The 16938-nt window shown below is 42.2% G+C and overlaps 2 protein-coding genes across 4 annotated transcripts in view; one reads left to right on the top strand and one right to left on the bottom strand.

The window, feature by feature from the left end:
- Positions 1 to 16938, bottom strand: part of NEDD9 (neural precursor cell expressed, developmentally down-regulated 9) — a 90817-nt gene that overhangs the window by 29578 nt on the left and 44301 nt on the right. For 2 of the 3 annotated variants that reach the window (XM_090136940.1, XM_031589361.2), the window contains exon 1: positions 6308 to 7121. The exons of the other annotated variant lie outside the window; for it this stretch is intronic. In XM_090136940.1, the coding sequence (XP_089993066.1) occupies positions 6308 to 6319 (12 nt within the window). In that variant the 5' untranslated portion in view covers positions 6320 to 7121. Of the gene's footprint in view, positions 1 to 6307; positions 7122 to 16938 lie in introns of those variants that run through there. 3 annotated transcript variants of the gene reach the window in all.
- Positions 7131 to 16938, top strand: part of LOC149918398 (uncharacterized) — a 99940-nt gene continuing 90132 nt past the window's right edge. The window contains exon 1 of the transcript XR_016464986.1: positions 7131 to 7450. The gene's annotated coding sequence lies outside the window, so the exon portion shown is untranslated. The remainder of the gene's footprint in view (positions 7451 to 16938) is intronic.

The following is a 16938-nucleotide window of genomic DNA, read 5'->3' as shown; positions in this document are numbered from 1 at the left end:
TGATTTATTGGTTTTAGCTCTAAAACTGAACCAGGACGTGCTTCTCTCATCTTTCTCCTAAAGTTCTCCACAGAAAGGAAAGCCAGCCTTCCCTGTAACTTTACCATCACCAACCAAGGTGCAGCTGCATCTTGTGGTGATGCCCTGAGAGTCCAGGTTACCAGCAGCACAGCAAGGGGACAGGAAGGCAAAGCTGCTTGCTGGTCACACTCTGGGAGGGCAGGAGGGCCTGGCTGGCAGATGAGGCACAGGTCCCACCCAGTCTTCACCAGGGCACTTGCTAAAAGCCAACAAGCATCCCAGCACAGCTCAATTTTTGGCAAGCTGACGTTTTCTAGGGAAGCAGTTCCCTAGAGATGAAAGCAAGGGAGTGTGTTTTGGCTAGTAATAATTACTATGCTTATTCTCAAATTGAAATAAAACTTCATTTGTGTTCTTGACTGCATGAGAGAATGGTTCATGTGATTTAAGGGCTGCAAATGAGAGGAAGAAGGATAAGAAAGGAGAAAGAAATAAAATAAGGCTATATCAGCTTGTAAACAAGGCCTTTCTATAATAATAAAATGCTTAGAGTAATAAATCAACTTTTATCTGAATGTAAAGTCCCTAGGACAAGGGCATTCATGAACCTACTACTGTAAACTGCATGCTAAGCAGGCAATGTACACTTCTAGAAGCTTTGCACTTAACTCTTTGGATTAAAAAAAAAAAATCCTTGAAGAGAATCACAGAATTTTCATGATCAGTGCTTTCTTCCCACTGCCTTCAAGTAAGCCAGACTGGAGGAACTGAAATCCAGTCCTAAGATGGCTCAGCATTTTTTGAGATTAGTTGTGATCAAATGATTCACATTATTTCATCTGCTGAATTCTTCAGCCCTGGTGTAAGCAAGTCCTGTTTAAGAAAGGGCTTCTGATGTGTCGACTGCATTTCTGTAGAGTTAAACCCGTTCTTATTATTTTTCCTTTTCCAGGCAACATAATCCACTCTGACTGCCAACGTAGCACCTTTAGAACAAATATAAAAATAGAAAGGCAGGAATAGGCTTCATCCCTACAGAGGAAACAAAAATGTACAGTTTTTGTCATGCTACGCACTTGAGTTTCTAGGACTGCAAACTATAGCTTTAGCAGTTCTGTTTCTTGTCAAACACAAGCTATGTCCAAATCTGCTGTGGAAAAATGAACTCCTTAAAATTAAGACAGTTTCCACTACTGTAATGTCTAGACCAATAGGCAAAAGAAAAAGATCACTTGCCAAGAGCAGCCTGTGATAGGCAGCAAAACGCAAGGGCTGTACTCTTTACTGCTGTAAAGAGACCCAGCTTCTCTGATATTGAGAGCTGCAGCCATTCACAGGCAGCAAGGAGTACCTTTAAATGCAGCTTTAGTTAGCAGTAGTCTGACTTACAGATATTTATGGTGTGTATTCAGCAATATTTGTTTGGCAGTACGGTCCCAGAGGACTGTCTGATTAACCCTGCTGCAGACCTACTAGAAAAGCACGCTTTGGCAGTCAGAGTACTGTTGTAACAGATGAATATTCACTGCTTTTGTGGGTATTCAGAGAGCTTGTATTACAAGAAGCATCTTATAAACGGCTTTCAAATTTATGATTCCTAATACAACTGAATGTGGGCTCTTTGAAAGACAGATTGTCTCTCCAGAAGTTCACCTAATATCTTTAGTAATGGCAATGAAACCCCATGCCTCAATCACGTTTTTCTACTCTACACAGGCAGGTAGTTCACAGATAGGATCCTTGTTTCTAAACTTTCCTGAAGTTGGCCAAAGAAGCCAAACAGGTACACCCATTCCAGTAGTGGAGTGCAGAGGTTGTGTGCGAGTCAGAATTTCCTCATCTCAACTTTTACTCAGGTCACTCGTCACACCTGACCCTAGTGCAATGACTCTGGTATTTGTAATGTTGAATTGCCTAGTGCCTGTTGCTTTACAACCAAATAAACTTTTCCTGAGACACCTCACGTAGGAGGTTCAATGTTCAGTGATATCAGTACAAGTACAATCTTTTCTAACCCTGACTGTTACTGTGCTAAAGATTATGAGATTCCAAAGGTGATGCTGTACACAGGACTAGGAACTGTGGTCCAGCTGTTAACACTGAGGTCGCAGTAAAACTTCCTGACTTCTCCAAACACAAGCCTGCATAGTGCAAAGTGGTGGCTGTTGGCTTTGAAGGGCTGCAAAACTTTTCTTCTGCACTTGATTTTTTTTTTTCTTTTGCAGAAGATGTTTTCATTACACCTTACCATTAGGCAGTTCTCCTGCTCTCTGTCCCAGCAGAGCCTCCTCTGATCAAGTCTTTAGATGGCACAGCATTGTCTGGAGTGATTAATGTTGTGTCAAGGTGATTCAAAGCAAAGTAATAGTCCAGTGTAACTGCATTCTTTAGTAGGCTCTTAAAAGTGAAGTGAAACCCCCACATAAGCAAACACCCAATGCCTCTTATAACATCTAGGGTCACATTGATTTGGAACGACCAAAAAATACAAGGAAGACTGTTCACATGGCAGTTCTGCTTCCCATCCTCTACAAGGAACTAGTGGACAGAGACAAACTGGACAACTAGTTCTTGATGAAACAGACTTACGAATGAGCAGCTGTTAGCATAAAAACACAGAAGTTTAGAAAACATTCAAAAAAACCCAAACTGCATGCTGCTGTTATCTGTAATGCTTTGTCATGGCTCTTCTCCTTCCTCTAAAACAAGTCCTGTAACGTCTCTAAGCCTCAGTATCTCCACCTGTAAAATGGAATTAACAGCATCTTGCTATCCTATGAAGTCTTTGGGACTGCAAACAAATTCTGTCATGAGTTTCTCAAATATTCTGAGGTATTAGGCCAAACACCTCTCTTAAGTATGCAAATGCCTACCTGACCCTAAACTGGAGACATATAAAGCAGTCCATAAGTCAACTGGGCAGCGAAGAGCAGAAATCTGAAAACGACAGTGGTTCTCCACCAGGAAGGAGCCAGTCCTACTGCTACTTAGTGCTGCTGATGCTAAATGCTACCTGGCCTGATCATGCTAAACTCTGTCCATCACCCTCCATACATGCACAGCAGAGAGAAAAATCATGAAACTTGCATTGTAAATTCACAACTGTAACAATGGCAGCTTTCAGTTTACTGATTTGTTTCTCTAGTATGTTTTTTTTTTTTTTTTTTTTTGAGGTTTTATAGCTCCTCTTTACTTCTAGGTTTGATTGTCACACTGTGATTGCTGAGATACCAAGAAAAGGGGAGAAAAAAAAAAAAAAGGAAAAAAAAAAGGAAAACAAAGAGGACTGGTTAGTAAAGTACAGGCAGTTCTTTTCCCTTTACATGGCCCAATGCTTGAAGTCTTTCATTGCCAGGGTTACAAGCAGCTTTTCACAGGCATTTCTGGTTGGGAATATAGTATTTCTTCCCAGTGACACTATTTTGTTTGTCTTGGCATGCAAGCATTGTAATCAAGTCTATATATTACAGCACTGTGCCTAAGCACAAATGGCAGGCATTTCAAGCCCTATTTACTTAGGTTTCTTCCTTGCCCAACAAATTATCTAAAAATAGATAATCAAGACCTCATACTTTACATCTACGTCATTCCTTTTGGCTTAAGTGAGGTAAGGAATGTAGTTGTTCTTTTTCTCTCCTCTTTCACCAACTGTTTGGAAATTTCAGTAAACAGATAAATCTCCTTTCCTCCTTTCCCCCTCTTTTTTGTCTCATTTGTGAACAGCCAGCAGGCCACAAAAGCCTTGTTATGATAATGCCCCCGTCCTTCTGCTCGTGTTACACTTGTATAACCAGAGATAGGACATAGAGTTACCAGGCAGAGAGAATCTCTCTCATCCATGAACTTTTTTTGATCACAGTTACCCACAGATATTTCTGTTCCTACAAGTTGCATTTCAGCTGTAACTGCTTCATCCTTGGAATCACAGTCAGGGTTTGGTTCCAGAACGGGTGGATTCCGCCTTCCAAATTCAAGAATTCTGAACGGCATCCTGTGAGAACTTGATGGGATGCAATTTCGTGGTACATGGAGGCTGTCATCAAATGAGGAAGAGCTCAGGTATTGCCATAGTAGAGCTGCACCCTACAGGAATTAGTTTCTGAAAGTAGCTTTCAGTCCAGGAGGACTAAGAAATGCTAACAACCAACCTGTATGTATCTGTTACGCTCAACAGTTCCTATCTTCCCATGGCTCAGTTAGAATAACTTTTGTATTCTCCAGTATTTAACCTGAACAGCTGAACAGGTCCTAACCTGGGGTCAAATCTGTCCTTGGTTTACATTCACATCTTCATGGAATTTCACACAGAAGATAGAAACGTACAGACATCTAAGGCTAAATTCTGAACTTGCTGAAATCCACAGGAATGTCTCACTGGCTTTCAGAGGACTTGGACTTGAGTATTCTCTTAGAAGAAAGTTTAAAGAGTGGAATGAAAAATAAAAGAACTTTGGGTGAAAGAACAAAGAAAGGGAACAAGTTTTCAAAACATTTCTGAGTGAAAAAGGAGAGAAGATACAGACTTAATAGCAGAAAACTGAACTGAACAGAACTGCAGACCAGGAATGACCCCAGGTTAGTCATACTGAAAGTAAAGACAGTAGTGCTGGAGAGATGCACTCGGGGTCTCCTACACAAGCCAGTTCCTGTTCTGCCCAGCTCTTATAGTATTTCAATCACTTCAGTAAATACGGCCTTATCTCATAGATTATCACAATGAAAGTAAAGAATGACAGCTTCCAAAGTAATGCCACCTGGAGAACACTCAATGCTGCACCTGGATGCTATGTCACCTCTGAAGTGCTGGCATGTTCCCAGGCAGGACATGAGTATGTTCTGTTATATACAGAAAATAAAGGATATAGAATATATAGAATAAAAAGCACAAGACTGTTGTTTTCCCATGGAAAAAAGAAAGACAATAGAGAAAGAAAATAAGAGAGACTGAATGAGCAGGTGTTTTCTTTATGCTACTCCAGGGGTAAGAAGTAGATCTAAAGATGTTTGTCCTACTTAAGCAGAGCAAGGAACTGCTTCACATTTCCCAGGGAAAGTAAACACCCTTATCTGACAGGGTTTTTGAGGCCCAAACTCTTCTTGTATTTAAGGCTTGCTCTTGAATTACGTAATCACTTCCTCAAACCAAAATGTTCATTCCAACCAGACAGAGCAAGAGAAGCATTGCATAGCAGGGAGGACTAGTGTGTTTTAAACCCTTAATTCCTATTCCAGCAATGTCACTGGGCTGCATAAGAAGCGTGATCCTACAGCGCAGGAAGGATGGATGGTGATAAGACAAGGCAGAAAGTTGTTATGACTAAGTAGGACCATTATTTTGCCATTGGGACGCAAGTGTCGCTCAGTCACTGACAGCTGGAACTCATCTCACGAGGTCTGCACTGACAGCAACACACTGCTCTGTTACTCCCAGTTGCCTGATGCTTTCTGGTAAAGCTTTCCTAAGCAGGTACGGAGTCTGCCTGGAACAGTCTGAGGGGCAGGAGAGGAATTCAATCTCAGCCTTGAAATGAATCAGTTGTCTGCATCTTATATACAAATCCCCTTTCCTGGTCGTTCTTACCACCGAGCTGCCAGCAGCTTTGAACACGACTTTTAACCTTTCCAAGTTTGGGTCTGAGAGCTCTAGAAAGTTTGGGCTGAGCTCAGAGACCCCCAGCAGAGCTCCTATGAGAACGTGTGCGCCTGCATCTCATTTTAATCCAGCGTCGCAGGGATGCGAGCTCTGCCCAAGTGCAGCCAGAAGACAGGCTTTGCTTCCAAAATCTCCGGGTCCGTAACGTGTGTGACACTCCTCCGTCACTTCTTCATTGATGCCAGAGTTATTTTTGGCGGAGAAAGGAAGGCTTTTCCTCCCCTCCCCTTTTTTTTTCCAATCGCACAAGATTGCGGTACGTCTGCACGGCAATCTCATGCGATCTAATGCAGCCCAGACGGCTTCATGTAATTTTAGGGTGAAACTCTCCACTTCTGCGTCTTCTGAAGGAAACTCCAGGAAAAGTCCCAAATCCCGGCTTATTATTTAGCGGCGGTAAGAGGGAGAAGCCATCCATCCGCCCATTTTTTTGAAGCAAGGAGTTGTACTGCTTTCGCGAACAGACCACCCCGAGAAAAGGGGATAACCAGCCCACAGAAAGGGAAGCAGCACAGCACCACCTGCCCCACTCACCGCACGCAGCCCCATTCCCGCAGTGCCGCCAGCCAGCGCTGCTGAAAGCAAAGCGCCCTCCCTCACCACCCGAGCGCCCCCTCCTCTCCCCGCGCTCACCTTGTACTTCATGGCTGCGGCCCGGGACGCCCAGCCACCCTCCGCTCAGCGCCGCATCGCCAGCGCCTCTCCCCGCCGCGCCGCCCGCCCCGCCGCCAGGCTACACCGCTCATTTGCATAGCGCTCTCCCATTGGACGTTCTCGTAGAGGCGGCCCCGCCCTCTGCCGCTCCGCCGCTCTGCCCCGTCGGGCCGGGGCTGGGCGACTCGTGGAAAAGCGCGCGTGGTCGTGAAGCCGAGGCGGCTCGTGCTGTGCGCGAACAAAAGGCCTCTGTCTGTGGCACCCGTCGCTGGCAGATCTCTGCTCAAAGCGCCCTGGAAGCGTCCTTCAGAACTGATCTTTCTTGCCACTGGAGTCAAAACGTCCAGCGCTCGCTTTGTGTGTTTAAACATCAGTTAGACACCAGAGGATGGATGGCCTCAGCCGCCTCAGTGATCTAGAGATGGCTGTTGGGAAGTAAATTCTCTCCTTTTTGCCCAGGCTGCCTCTTAGCCAACATTTCTAGGTCGCAGATGGACTCAAGACTATTTCTAGTGGCCTAAGGACAAACAGCAAAGAATAATCTTCCACTACCGGACCGCAAACATAACTTCATTCCGTGGCACAGTGATATCCTTACATTCTTATGCGACTAATCCCCTAGAGAGGGATCCTATTGCTGACATGGCTTCAGAGCCTCTAAAGAATGCAATACTTTTATCTGTAATCTCCTTCTCCGCTTTGTCGTTCTAGGATAAAATAAGTACTGTACGTGTTCACTGGTGTTTCTTTTTCAGTACTGTTTTCCTGCCTGCACATGCCCTGATAGTTCATCAAGTATGCGCTCTGTGACCATCCTTGGTCCCCGGTCCCTATGCAGTGCCATGGCTTTGCTGGCTCCTTGGCCTCACGTTGACTGCTTACACTCTTCTGAGTGTATAAAAATGGATAAAAATTTCTCCTAGGGTATTTGTGCGAAGGGCAGAGAATGCAGTGGCCAAAGTAGTAGCGTGGTGTTGGACTGGCACCCAAATCCCGTTCCCTGGATAAAGACTGTATCATCTCTTAATGTATAAACTCTTAATGTGAAAGCCTCCCTTTCTGGCACCATTGTCGTGAAGATGAATGCATTAAAGGATGTAAAAGCACGTTAATAAGGACTGGGTAAGTATTAGAGACAAAAGCAAGAAAAGTAGAATCATATTTCTGACTTAATCTATGTTTTTATGCAGAGTGTGTCTGTTTTCCAGTCATCCTACCAGTGCTGATACTTTTCATGTAATTGGTGTTTTCCCTTTTTTGAAGGGCTTTACAATCAAACTAAGCACAATTGAGAAGGTGTGCCACTTGCTTTTGTTTTAGCTTGTTTTGCTTTTGGTGTATTTGAAGTGTCCCTGACTGATTTTAATACGAGGTAACAGATGTGTGAATGTAAAATTCCGGCTGGGTTGTTCCCTTGTATTTACTGTTTTGCATGTACTGCTCTCCATAGCTCACATTAAAAACTTTTAATTATATGCTACTGGAATGAAATTTTGGGCATCATATCCCAAAACTGATTGATGCTGATAGCTATACATTATAGTCGTAATTAGTATTTCACAGGGAGGAAAAAAGATTGCCATCTCTCACCGCCTCCGTGGTAAAACCCCACTGCTCATTTGACTCACGCATCCTCCCTCTCTCACCTCCTCCATTTACAACCACAGCTTTTCTTTGCTCTTTGAGTGGGTCTTTAATTTCCCCAAGGGTGAAATATTCCCTCTTAGTTACACGTAGCAGAGCTCGCAGCGTGGCGGAGCTCCCCGGTCTATCGTGAATATCAGGAATTAGATATACCTTGAAAGAGAGATTTGTAAATATGATCCTCTAACCTTGGCGTGTTACTATAGAAAGTGATGATTGTGGAAAGTACATGTCTGTGGTTAGTGCAAGCACTTTGCTTTCTACGATGACCTTGTTGATGGTTGTTGCTTTTACTGTGTAATATTGTATTTCAGGCATAGTCTTATGAAGTTTTAAATTGGTTGCCTTGGATAATCAGCTAAATTATACAATGGAACATGCTGGTGAGGAAGCCAAGACCTGGCTCTGCTGATGTCTGTGTTGTAGAGGCAACTTGAACGATGCTGCCAGGATTTATAACGAGGGGGCCCTATTGAAGTTCTCAGGAGGGCAATTCATGTAATGTGTCTTTTTGCTTCACAGCCCAGAAATGAATTGAATCACTGCCTCATATTTTATGCTGCTGCAATTTCAGTGGAGTAGTAAATAGGTTCTGTGACTTTGCCTTGTGCCTGCATCAATGGCCTTTGTTTCTTTGCTTTTGCTGAGGGCAAATTAATATTACTCTCTGCTCATTTGGGCAACCCAGTGTCTCCTCACACACCACCCTGGTGAGCTTATTGCTTGCTTTATTGCCTGCTGTGCCACTGATGTGGAGTCCTCTCTGTGCCCTCCAAACTGCCAGCTGAGTATATTTGAAGTGTCTGGGGGTCGTCAGCAGGTGAAATGGCCCTGCAGCACAAGGGGTGCTTGGCCAAGATCAGTTCTTACCACACAGCCCTCAGTGTACAACATGAAACAGAGCTGTGGGCCAGGCTGGGAGGGGAACAGCCATTGAAACAAATCAGCCAGCTATCACCCTGTGACAACTGATAGGAGATGAACACGAGACAGATATCCTGCTCTGAAAGGTTACTGAAACAAAACTCCCTTGTTCCGCTTTCCCCATGACACAACCTAGGAAAAGAGAGGCACAGCAGAGTGTCTCCCTCACAGTTGAGAGAGCCTTTTCAGGAAGGGTCTGTGAGCCTGGTGTTTTGGAAGCACTGAGTGATCTTTTTTTTCCTGCACAAAGCCTCAGCTATCCTTTGGTTGTTGTGCAGCATCTGCATCACTTCTTGCTGTGATAGTTGGCCAGGGGATTAGGATTAAAATTAATTTAGTTATAATATCACTGCACTTCATGAACCAAGGAGAGCCTTGATAATCAATCTTGGTCCTATCACCTATGTAATACTATGCAGAATGGTTCAGCTGGTATTCAGTGGAGAGAATTTCTTCAGTATAGAACAGTTTTGTATACAGAATGGTGGAATTTGCTTGCTTGGAGAAATCTATGAAAAGAAGATGAAATGCTGCTGTTTCCTGAAAAGAAAGTTGACAAAAATTCACCACTGACGTGGGCTGAGTTCTATGTCTGTGTGGACAGAAAGGCTACCTCTCCCATCTTAGGAGGAGATAAGGAGAACAAGACTTCATTCTCATCCAGAGAAGGCAATATTTCGCATTTCAGTAGATCAAAACAAAATCTGCTCTGTTTTCCTCTGACTAATGAAGGAAATATTTTCAAGCAAGCAGTTTATTTCATATAACTGTAGCAGAAGTCTGTCCTAATGGCACAAGGTTAGACAGTGATCCTTGCCATGATCAGATTTAAATGCAAGGGTCAGATTGTGGAAGAAAAAATGTTGGTAAAACATGTTAATTAAAAAATGTTAACTATCTTTTTAAATGCGACTATACCATTCTGCTTAAATAGCCTTTAAACTGCAGCATGAGTTCGCTTGCCTTGGCCTATAATTCTACATTTCCTTTAACATTTATGAACTAAGGCATCCCACATCCTTTTTATAATAAAGCACAAAAGCTGTTAACATTCTCAAGAAGGGCATTTTATGTGGTGTTTGTTAGGAATCGCTCGCTTAACTCTGTAAGTCAACCATCAAGGCCCTGCTTATTGAACCTCCTTCAGATAAAGAGAATAAATGCAGCTCCCTCTGTCCCCTCTGTTTTGCTTCAAATGCCAGCCAGAAAGAAACACACTGGTGTCCTCCCACCCAAAAGATTTAAAACTGAATCCAGCCTTTGTTAGCCTGAGAAATCATGGAAGGCAATTGCGGTTTAGATATTCTGGCACTGGGTTATCACTAAGCTACCAGCCTGATCTGGTGAACAAAAAAATTCAAAATCTATTCCAGTTTAACATAAAGTATGAAAATAAATACTGCTGCAATTTCCACTTGTTATTTGAACCAGGCAGTCAGGTTTTCAGGAGGAAATGAACATGGGAAAGGGAAACAGTGGAATCGCTATTAAAACAGCATGAGGGACCCATCTCACTCTGGGGAAAGGAAAGGAGAGAATGCAAAATCAAAACAAAGGACATTTATCTCTACTCTAAGGCCGAGTACTGACTGCAGATGAGGATGGAGGAAAACAGCCCATCCAGGCCCGTGCAGCATAGCTAACCCAGCAGAGCAGAGCGTGTGGATGGGGATCGCCGAGGGGATTCGCATCCTGAGCAGCATGAGCAAGAATTTCTGGAAGATGGCAGGAATTGGAACTGAGCTGCCACCTGTACTGTGAGAAGCCAAAACAAGTAGGAGCCTTGGGAACATCAATACCGTTGGGTGTGAGAGATGGCAGAAACTGGTGCCACTGGAGGCAATTTCTGCCCTTCACAAAAGCAGCAGCACAGTGGCAAACTGGGTTCCTAGCACCCTAGGACCTGGTGGTGTTGAGGAGGCAAGAAGAATGTAAGGTATTTCGGAAAGGCTGGAGACAGAAAAGAATGTCAGGATGCAGCATGCACTGGCCCATTCCTTCCAGAGATACCGTAAAAGGCTTATTCATTTCCCAAACAAACAAAACAGTCTTAACAGTTGTGCTGGTAGAATACGCTCCTTTATTTTCCCTTCTGGCACTGAATGTTTTTAATACATGAGTTAAAATATACAGGCTTGCTTCCAGACGTGTGGCATGCATGCCATTCAACCTACTGATGCCAAAAGAGGCATTTTTTTGTTTTTCTTAGAAAAGATGAGAAATAGCACAACTATGGAGGCTGCAAAAGACTTCTGTTCTCTCTAGTTCACAGTTGTGTCCGTGACATATGATAGATATCATACAGGGAGATTGCTCAGGAGGAAGATATGCTTAGACATCATAGCTAGTTTTAGATGAAAAGAATGGAGAATTAGAATTGCCTCAGACAAGAAATTTCCCTGTAACTTAGGCATGTTAAGCTCTTCATGCAGTTAGTCAGAGTGTTAGCATTGAAAAGCTCAGATCTTTGCCTAGGCTTCCAATCTGAACATTACCCAGTTTGGGCAAAACTCTAGAGCTGAGTATTAAATGTGGAAGGTTCTCCTTCTCCCTAACTGGCAGAATGCATACTACTTCAGCTTGGCAAAAATTCAGAACTGCCCCTAAAATGCAGTTCCTTCTGATTATAAAGTACCCATCAGTTTTACACACAGTCCAAGTAATTGTCCTTTGACTGGACTAGGCAACTGTGTCCATTTTGATTGCAAAGCCTGTGGTTTTTTTGGTCTCTGCTTTTAAGAACCTCCTCTCAAATGTTTCTCATGCTTATTTTAGCATAGGTGATCTGATGTGTTGTACTGTATATTCTCACTTTCTCCTTTCCTCCACCTCTCGTCAACCAGCCTTTCATAGCACCAAAAGCATTTTCTCTGGTAGTGCCCCTTACCAGCAACCAGTTCGTTTCAGTGGGAGGAAGGGAATCAAAAGTGAAAATCAAATAAAATGCAAATTGGGGATTAAAAAAAAAAAAAAAAAATCAGTTTGAAGGGGAAAGTCCTGTTTTGCCTTTATCACTGAGCTTCCCATGAGGTCCTGGCCTGGGGGTGATTTGAGGGTTGAGGAATTTTAGGGAAATTTGCTTCTTTTGGATGTGTTTGGAGGGAAAATATGTAATAGGAAAGTGAGCGTCTTTCCTTTCTTTTGCTTCAGCCAGATTTGTGGAGACTCGTTGATACCCATAACAGAGAAAAGCACGTGAAATATCTCACACTGACTTGTGTTTTTCTCCTCTTTGGGTGTTGCTGTTTCAACTCTCATCTCATCCTCAGTGCAAATTTTAATCTTCACAAAACTGCCAAAAATGGTTATCTTTGCTGCCATCTGTTTATGGTCTGCACTCCCAAAATCATTCCTTAAAGGAAAATGACTGATTTCCAAACCCCTCCTCCTCTTCTGTTATTTTTAACAAGCAGTTCAGTCCAATGTCATCTAAAGAAAAGATCATTGCCTTACTTTGTGTTGCAGGATTCTCAGGAAACAATACTAGAAGAGAAGGAACGTGGGAACTGTGTTCCTTTTCTTTTCCATTGCTGTCGTTCATGCACTCTGAATGCTTCCAGCAATAGGGTAGCCAAAGATGGGGTGAAAAGGACAAAGTGTGTTCCCATTGGCAAAACTTCCTTTGACTTCATTGGGACCAGGATTTGGCTCACACAACACATCACCCCAAGCTTTGGCTTTGACTTAATTGGCTCCTCTTAGCAGATTGTCTCTGCGGAGGGAGGCAGCACTGCAGATAACTCAGCTGTCACATGTATCCACCACTGTTATTCTTTCACTGACTTCAGGCTGGATACTGACACTGGCTGAGCTGATAGAAGCACCTGTCTCCAGGCTACGTGAAGGGAAGGCTGCACATATCAGTTTCCTGATCTCTCCTTCAGCATCTATGTTCTCTTTTCTGTCTTTACCCTCTGGGTCGGACTTTTCCCACACATCCTGATCGACTCACGTCTGCTTCTGAAGTCTAATGTGGGCTTGAGTCATGAGGCTGACATGAAGATTTGACTCCCCACCTCCTCACAGTTCAGCCCTTTCTGGGAGTTGTATGGCTTTTATAAAACGACTTTCCAAGAAGAGGCATAGCTCATTTTTTGTGCCATAAAGCCCTGAAGTATGTATGTCTGGAAGCCATTGCTATAAAACTCTTGGATATGTCAGGGTGTTAGTGAGGCTGTCCTTTTGCTTCACAGTTTTGAGGCAGTGTGTTGGCTCTGCTTCTCTGGTCAGTAAATAGGCACTGTAAAAGGACCGCTCTTTCTATGAAAAGCAAGGCTTTTGAAAGGGCTCCCAGCTACTGTGGAATGGTTCCACAGTGGTGTTCCAGAAGCTATTGTTCCAATGAAGATCATGGTATGGATGAGTCTTCATGGAAAAAGAAGATTGAGAGGGCTGTGCATACACAATCCCCTCTCCCCAGAACACAAGAAATGATCGAACATGACTATCTAGTGGTGGAAATGTGGGCTCAGAAACACGAGAGTCAAAGATGTGCTGGGAGAGCAGTTTTCAGGTGTGTACACGTAGACAGGGTCAAAAGGTTTTGACTAAAATGACTTATCATTTCATTTTCCTCTTTTCTCAGAGATAGGTCTTCTGGTACAGACAGATCAAAAGTCAGAAAGCTGGAAGAAATGCAAAGATCTCATATGCTGAGTCCTAGTCTGAGCAGATGGGTGAAAGAAAAGTCTGTTGGACCAATCTGTATTTAAAGGAACAAGAACCACTGTTTGGAGGAACGGAGGGAAACATTTACTTAAATTTGTGGGAAAAAAAAAAAAAAAAAGCAAGAAAAGGAAGATGGGTAGAGAAACAGACTGTTATTAATTGACTTAATGAGAGAGAAATGGTCTCTTACTAGGATAGGAACATTAGGGATCCAAACTACCTCACACCTCATGAGGATCAGTACAGATGATACCCTTTTCTGCCTTTTGAAAAATCTGTTACCTTCCTTACTTTGCTATTTGAAACATTTCACACTTGGTAAATAACAAAAAATGCGGTTCTAAAAGATCAAATTGCATTCTGGTAGCAGCCAGGATAACTTTATGAAGACAGACAAACTTTTGTTAAATCAAATAAATATATATATCACACCAGAAAGTTATGTAAGATTCTATTTTAAAATCATCTGGTCCTAATTTACTAAATTTACTGCCTCAGAGCTAATGCCAAGCTGCTACATTTGATTTATAGAAATACTTTAGCACATTTTTCCATCAGGCTATTGTAGAATATATTTACTGCCTTTTTTACTATTGTGAAAAAAATGCAGGCTTTTTGAAGAGCTTACTGATAGTTTCTCACAAGATGCCAGGAGATATGCAGATAGTAAACAATGCTGTGTGCTTAGGAACATTCCATTCGATTTTCAACTCTTTTTCCATCTTTCTTCTTTGTAATTGAACAAAGTGATCCATCTGGTAAATGGATGTTTGAAAACGTCCAGTTTGTGCCAAACCACTTTTCTTAAGCACAGACTACATTTTTTTTTTATTCTTCAGAAAAACATTTAAACAGCAGCCATACTATGATGCATTACTAACCATTAAAAAAACACATACAAAACCCAGACAGCGGTTAGGGGAGAGCTGGGGTGGAAGAAAGCTTAACAAATATTCCATTAAAAATCTATCTAAAAATATCTTGCTAAACAACCCTCTTTTTTTAAAAAAAAAAAATCCCTTTTCTTTCCCTGAAAAGTCTGTCTAAATGGGAAATGAATGCTAGGGATTAAAACCTAAGTCCTGTATTCAACAATTCCGTTGGACATGTGCTTAACTTTACGCATGTGCTCAGCACTGCTTTATGCATGTGCTTTCATTTGCATGTGTGCTTTGCTGAACTGGATCCTTGATGAGTCTTTGTCTACTTCCACAAGAAAACTGTAGTCAGGACAGTTGTTTTTTTGAAGGTTTTGAGAAGAAGGTGTTAACTTTTTTTTTCTTCATCCTGCATCCATCTTCCATGGAACTCAACCCAAAGATGTAACGTGCTCTCAAGGGTTTTGGATGGAGCTCTGGTTCAAGCCTTTCTGTAATTTGTTTTTTTTTCATCTCTGTATACTGAACCCAGAAGTGCCAAAATACCACAAGCAAAGGGAATTTTTCTGGTATTTCCAGCTTGAGCAGAAGTAGGTAGCATTAGACATCTCTTCTATGATAATTCAGACTAATTCAGATCTAGTCTAATGTCTAACCATACCAATACTAGATGCTAGTCATACCCATACCTCTTCTCTAGAAGTCCCCATGTATCTAAACTACCTGGAAATTTTATTGCCTGCTTTCATTTTCATACCTTTCTTTTCTCTCCATCTCTACAATTACTCTATGTTGAGTCTCAGATTCAAACTCTGAAGTCTGCAAGCCAACTCCATAGAGCTTATCTTTAGCCCATTTTTGAGTCCATAAAATCCATCTCATTTTAAAGCTTAAATATTTGAAAAAACTTGAAGATCAAGGGACTGGAATTTTTTGTGTTGATGCAGAAAACATTGGGATCTGAAAATCAGCTTCAGAAAAGCATCAATGCTTTTGAATTCTCTGGTCTTATGGCAAGTAATCCTGAGGAGTTGGGTTTGTACAGCAGAACACTTCAGTGAAAGCATGAGGGCATTTGAGTAATCCTGATCTAGCAAACCTGACTTGAATTTGGCTATGGCTCTGAGACTTCGTGTGTTTAGTCTCAAAACGGAGAAGACTTTGTCAGCTCTCCCAGCCGTAAAGTGCCAAGGCAAAACTGATGTCTAGCTGATAGCCATGACAGTGTTGCATGTTTGTTTGCTTCTGACATCCCAAGAATTGAGGGCATTTCAGTTTGGTTTTCAATAAACAGGTTACCAGGCTGTTGTAGTTTTTGTAGTTGTTATGGTTGTTGAAGAAGGACTGTCAGAAAATGGGAACTCTGTTTTGCCCATTGTGAAAGGCTCCTGTTCACCAAGTACAAATCTACTGAATCTTCTCAAATGCTTCTGGGATGTAGATGCTTGAGAGCCACTCATAAAGAAACAAAGTGACATGAAAGGGAAGTAGAAAGGTCACAGATGGGAAAATAAATGATTCAGCTCTCGTTTTTTGTAGCCTGGCATTTGTGTTTGCAGGTCAAAGTCAGTGTAGAGTTGTAAATGTTCTGTGTTCTGCTCTAGAAAGGAGGTAAACGGCACATAACAAGGAAAGTGCTAAAGGCTAAATCTAATCTGACACCCCATGAAAATGAGACAATTGTGTGCTAGCTGGTTGAAGTCCAGAGATGTCACCTCCCATTACTATCATTTGTTGAGTGGTTGCCAACGTTTGTCCATTTTCACAGCCCCATCAGTGCTATAGAAGAGTATTTCTGGGAGTTCTCAGCACTCTGAGGAAGAGTGGAGCTTTGTTTTTTCTGGAGCTAATCCCCTTAAACCACTTCCTCTTCCTATTGGAGTGAGGTTTTCTTAATGCCTTTTTGTATGTTTTGTTTTGTTTTAATGACCACTGTTCTTGGGGCTGTTTCCAGGTCTCCCTGAAAGGTCAAATCTGCTTTTCTCTTTGCTTGCCATTCATATGATGAGTGGCAATTGCTCCTCCTGCCCTCATCCCTCAGGCTTTTAGGCTGCTCTGTTTGCTGACCTCAGTCCTATTCTTTGAGGTTAACAGTGGTTATTTCACTACTTTAGTCTTTACAGGAAAACAAACAAACAAACAAACAAACAAGAAGAGTTGAGTTTGTGAACTTATATCTGTTCCTGCTTTTATCGTTACTTCATCCAAATACCTCAGTAAATAAAAAGTGTGTTTACATCTTTTTCTGTGCAGTCATACAATGAAAGACACCTGATGCAGACAAGCATTTTTCCCCCTGCAGCCCTGGACAGTTTTCAGCCAGCCCTTAATGTTTGTTGTTTTCTCTTGCAGAGCTTGCTCTGCATTTTAGAAAACAAAAACAAGCATGTATGTGACATGTTTATCTAGTTGTGGTTCTAGAGCTACAATGTATTATTAGTAATTACACGTCCCCAGATAATCTAAATTATGTCAGGCATGTCATTTTTATAGATA

The sequence above is a fragment of the Phasianus colchicus genome, chromosome 3 (assembly GCF_987193195.1).
Source record: "Phasianus colchicus chromosome 3, bPhaCol1.hap1.1, whole genome shotgun sequence".
Taxonomy (NCBI): Eukaryota; Metazoa; Chordata; class Aves; order Galliformes; family Phasianidae; genus Phasianus; species Phasianus colchicus.
The sequence above is the reverse complement of the archived record's forward strand: the minus strand, read 5'-3'. Positions and strand labels throughout refer to the sequence as shown.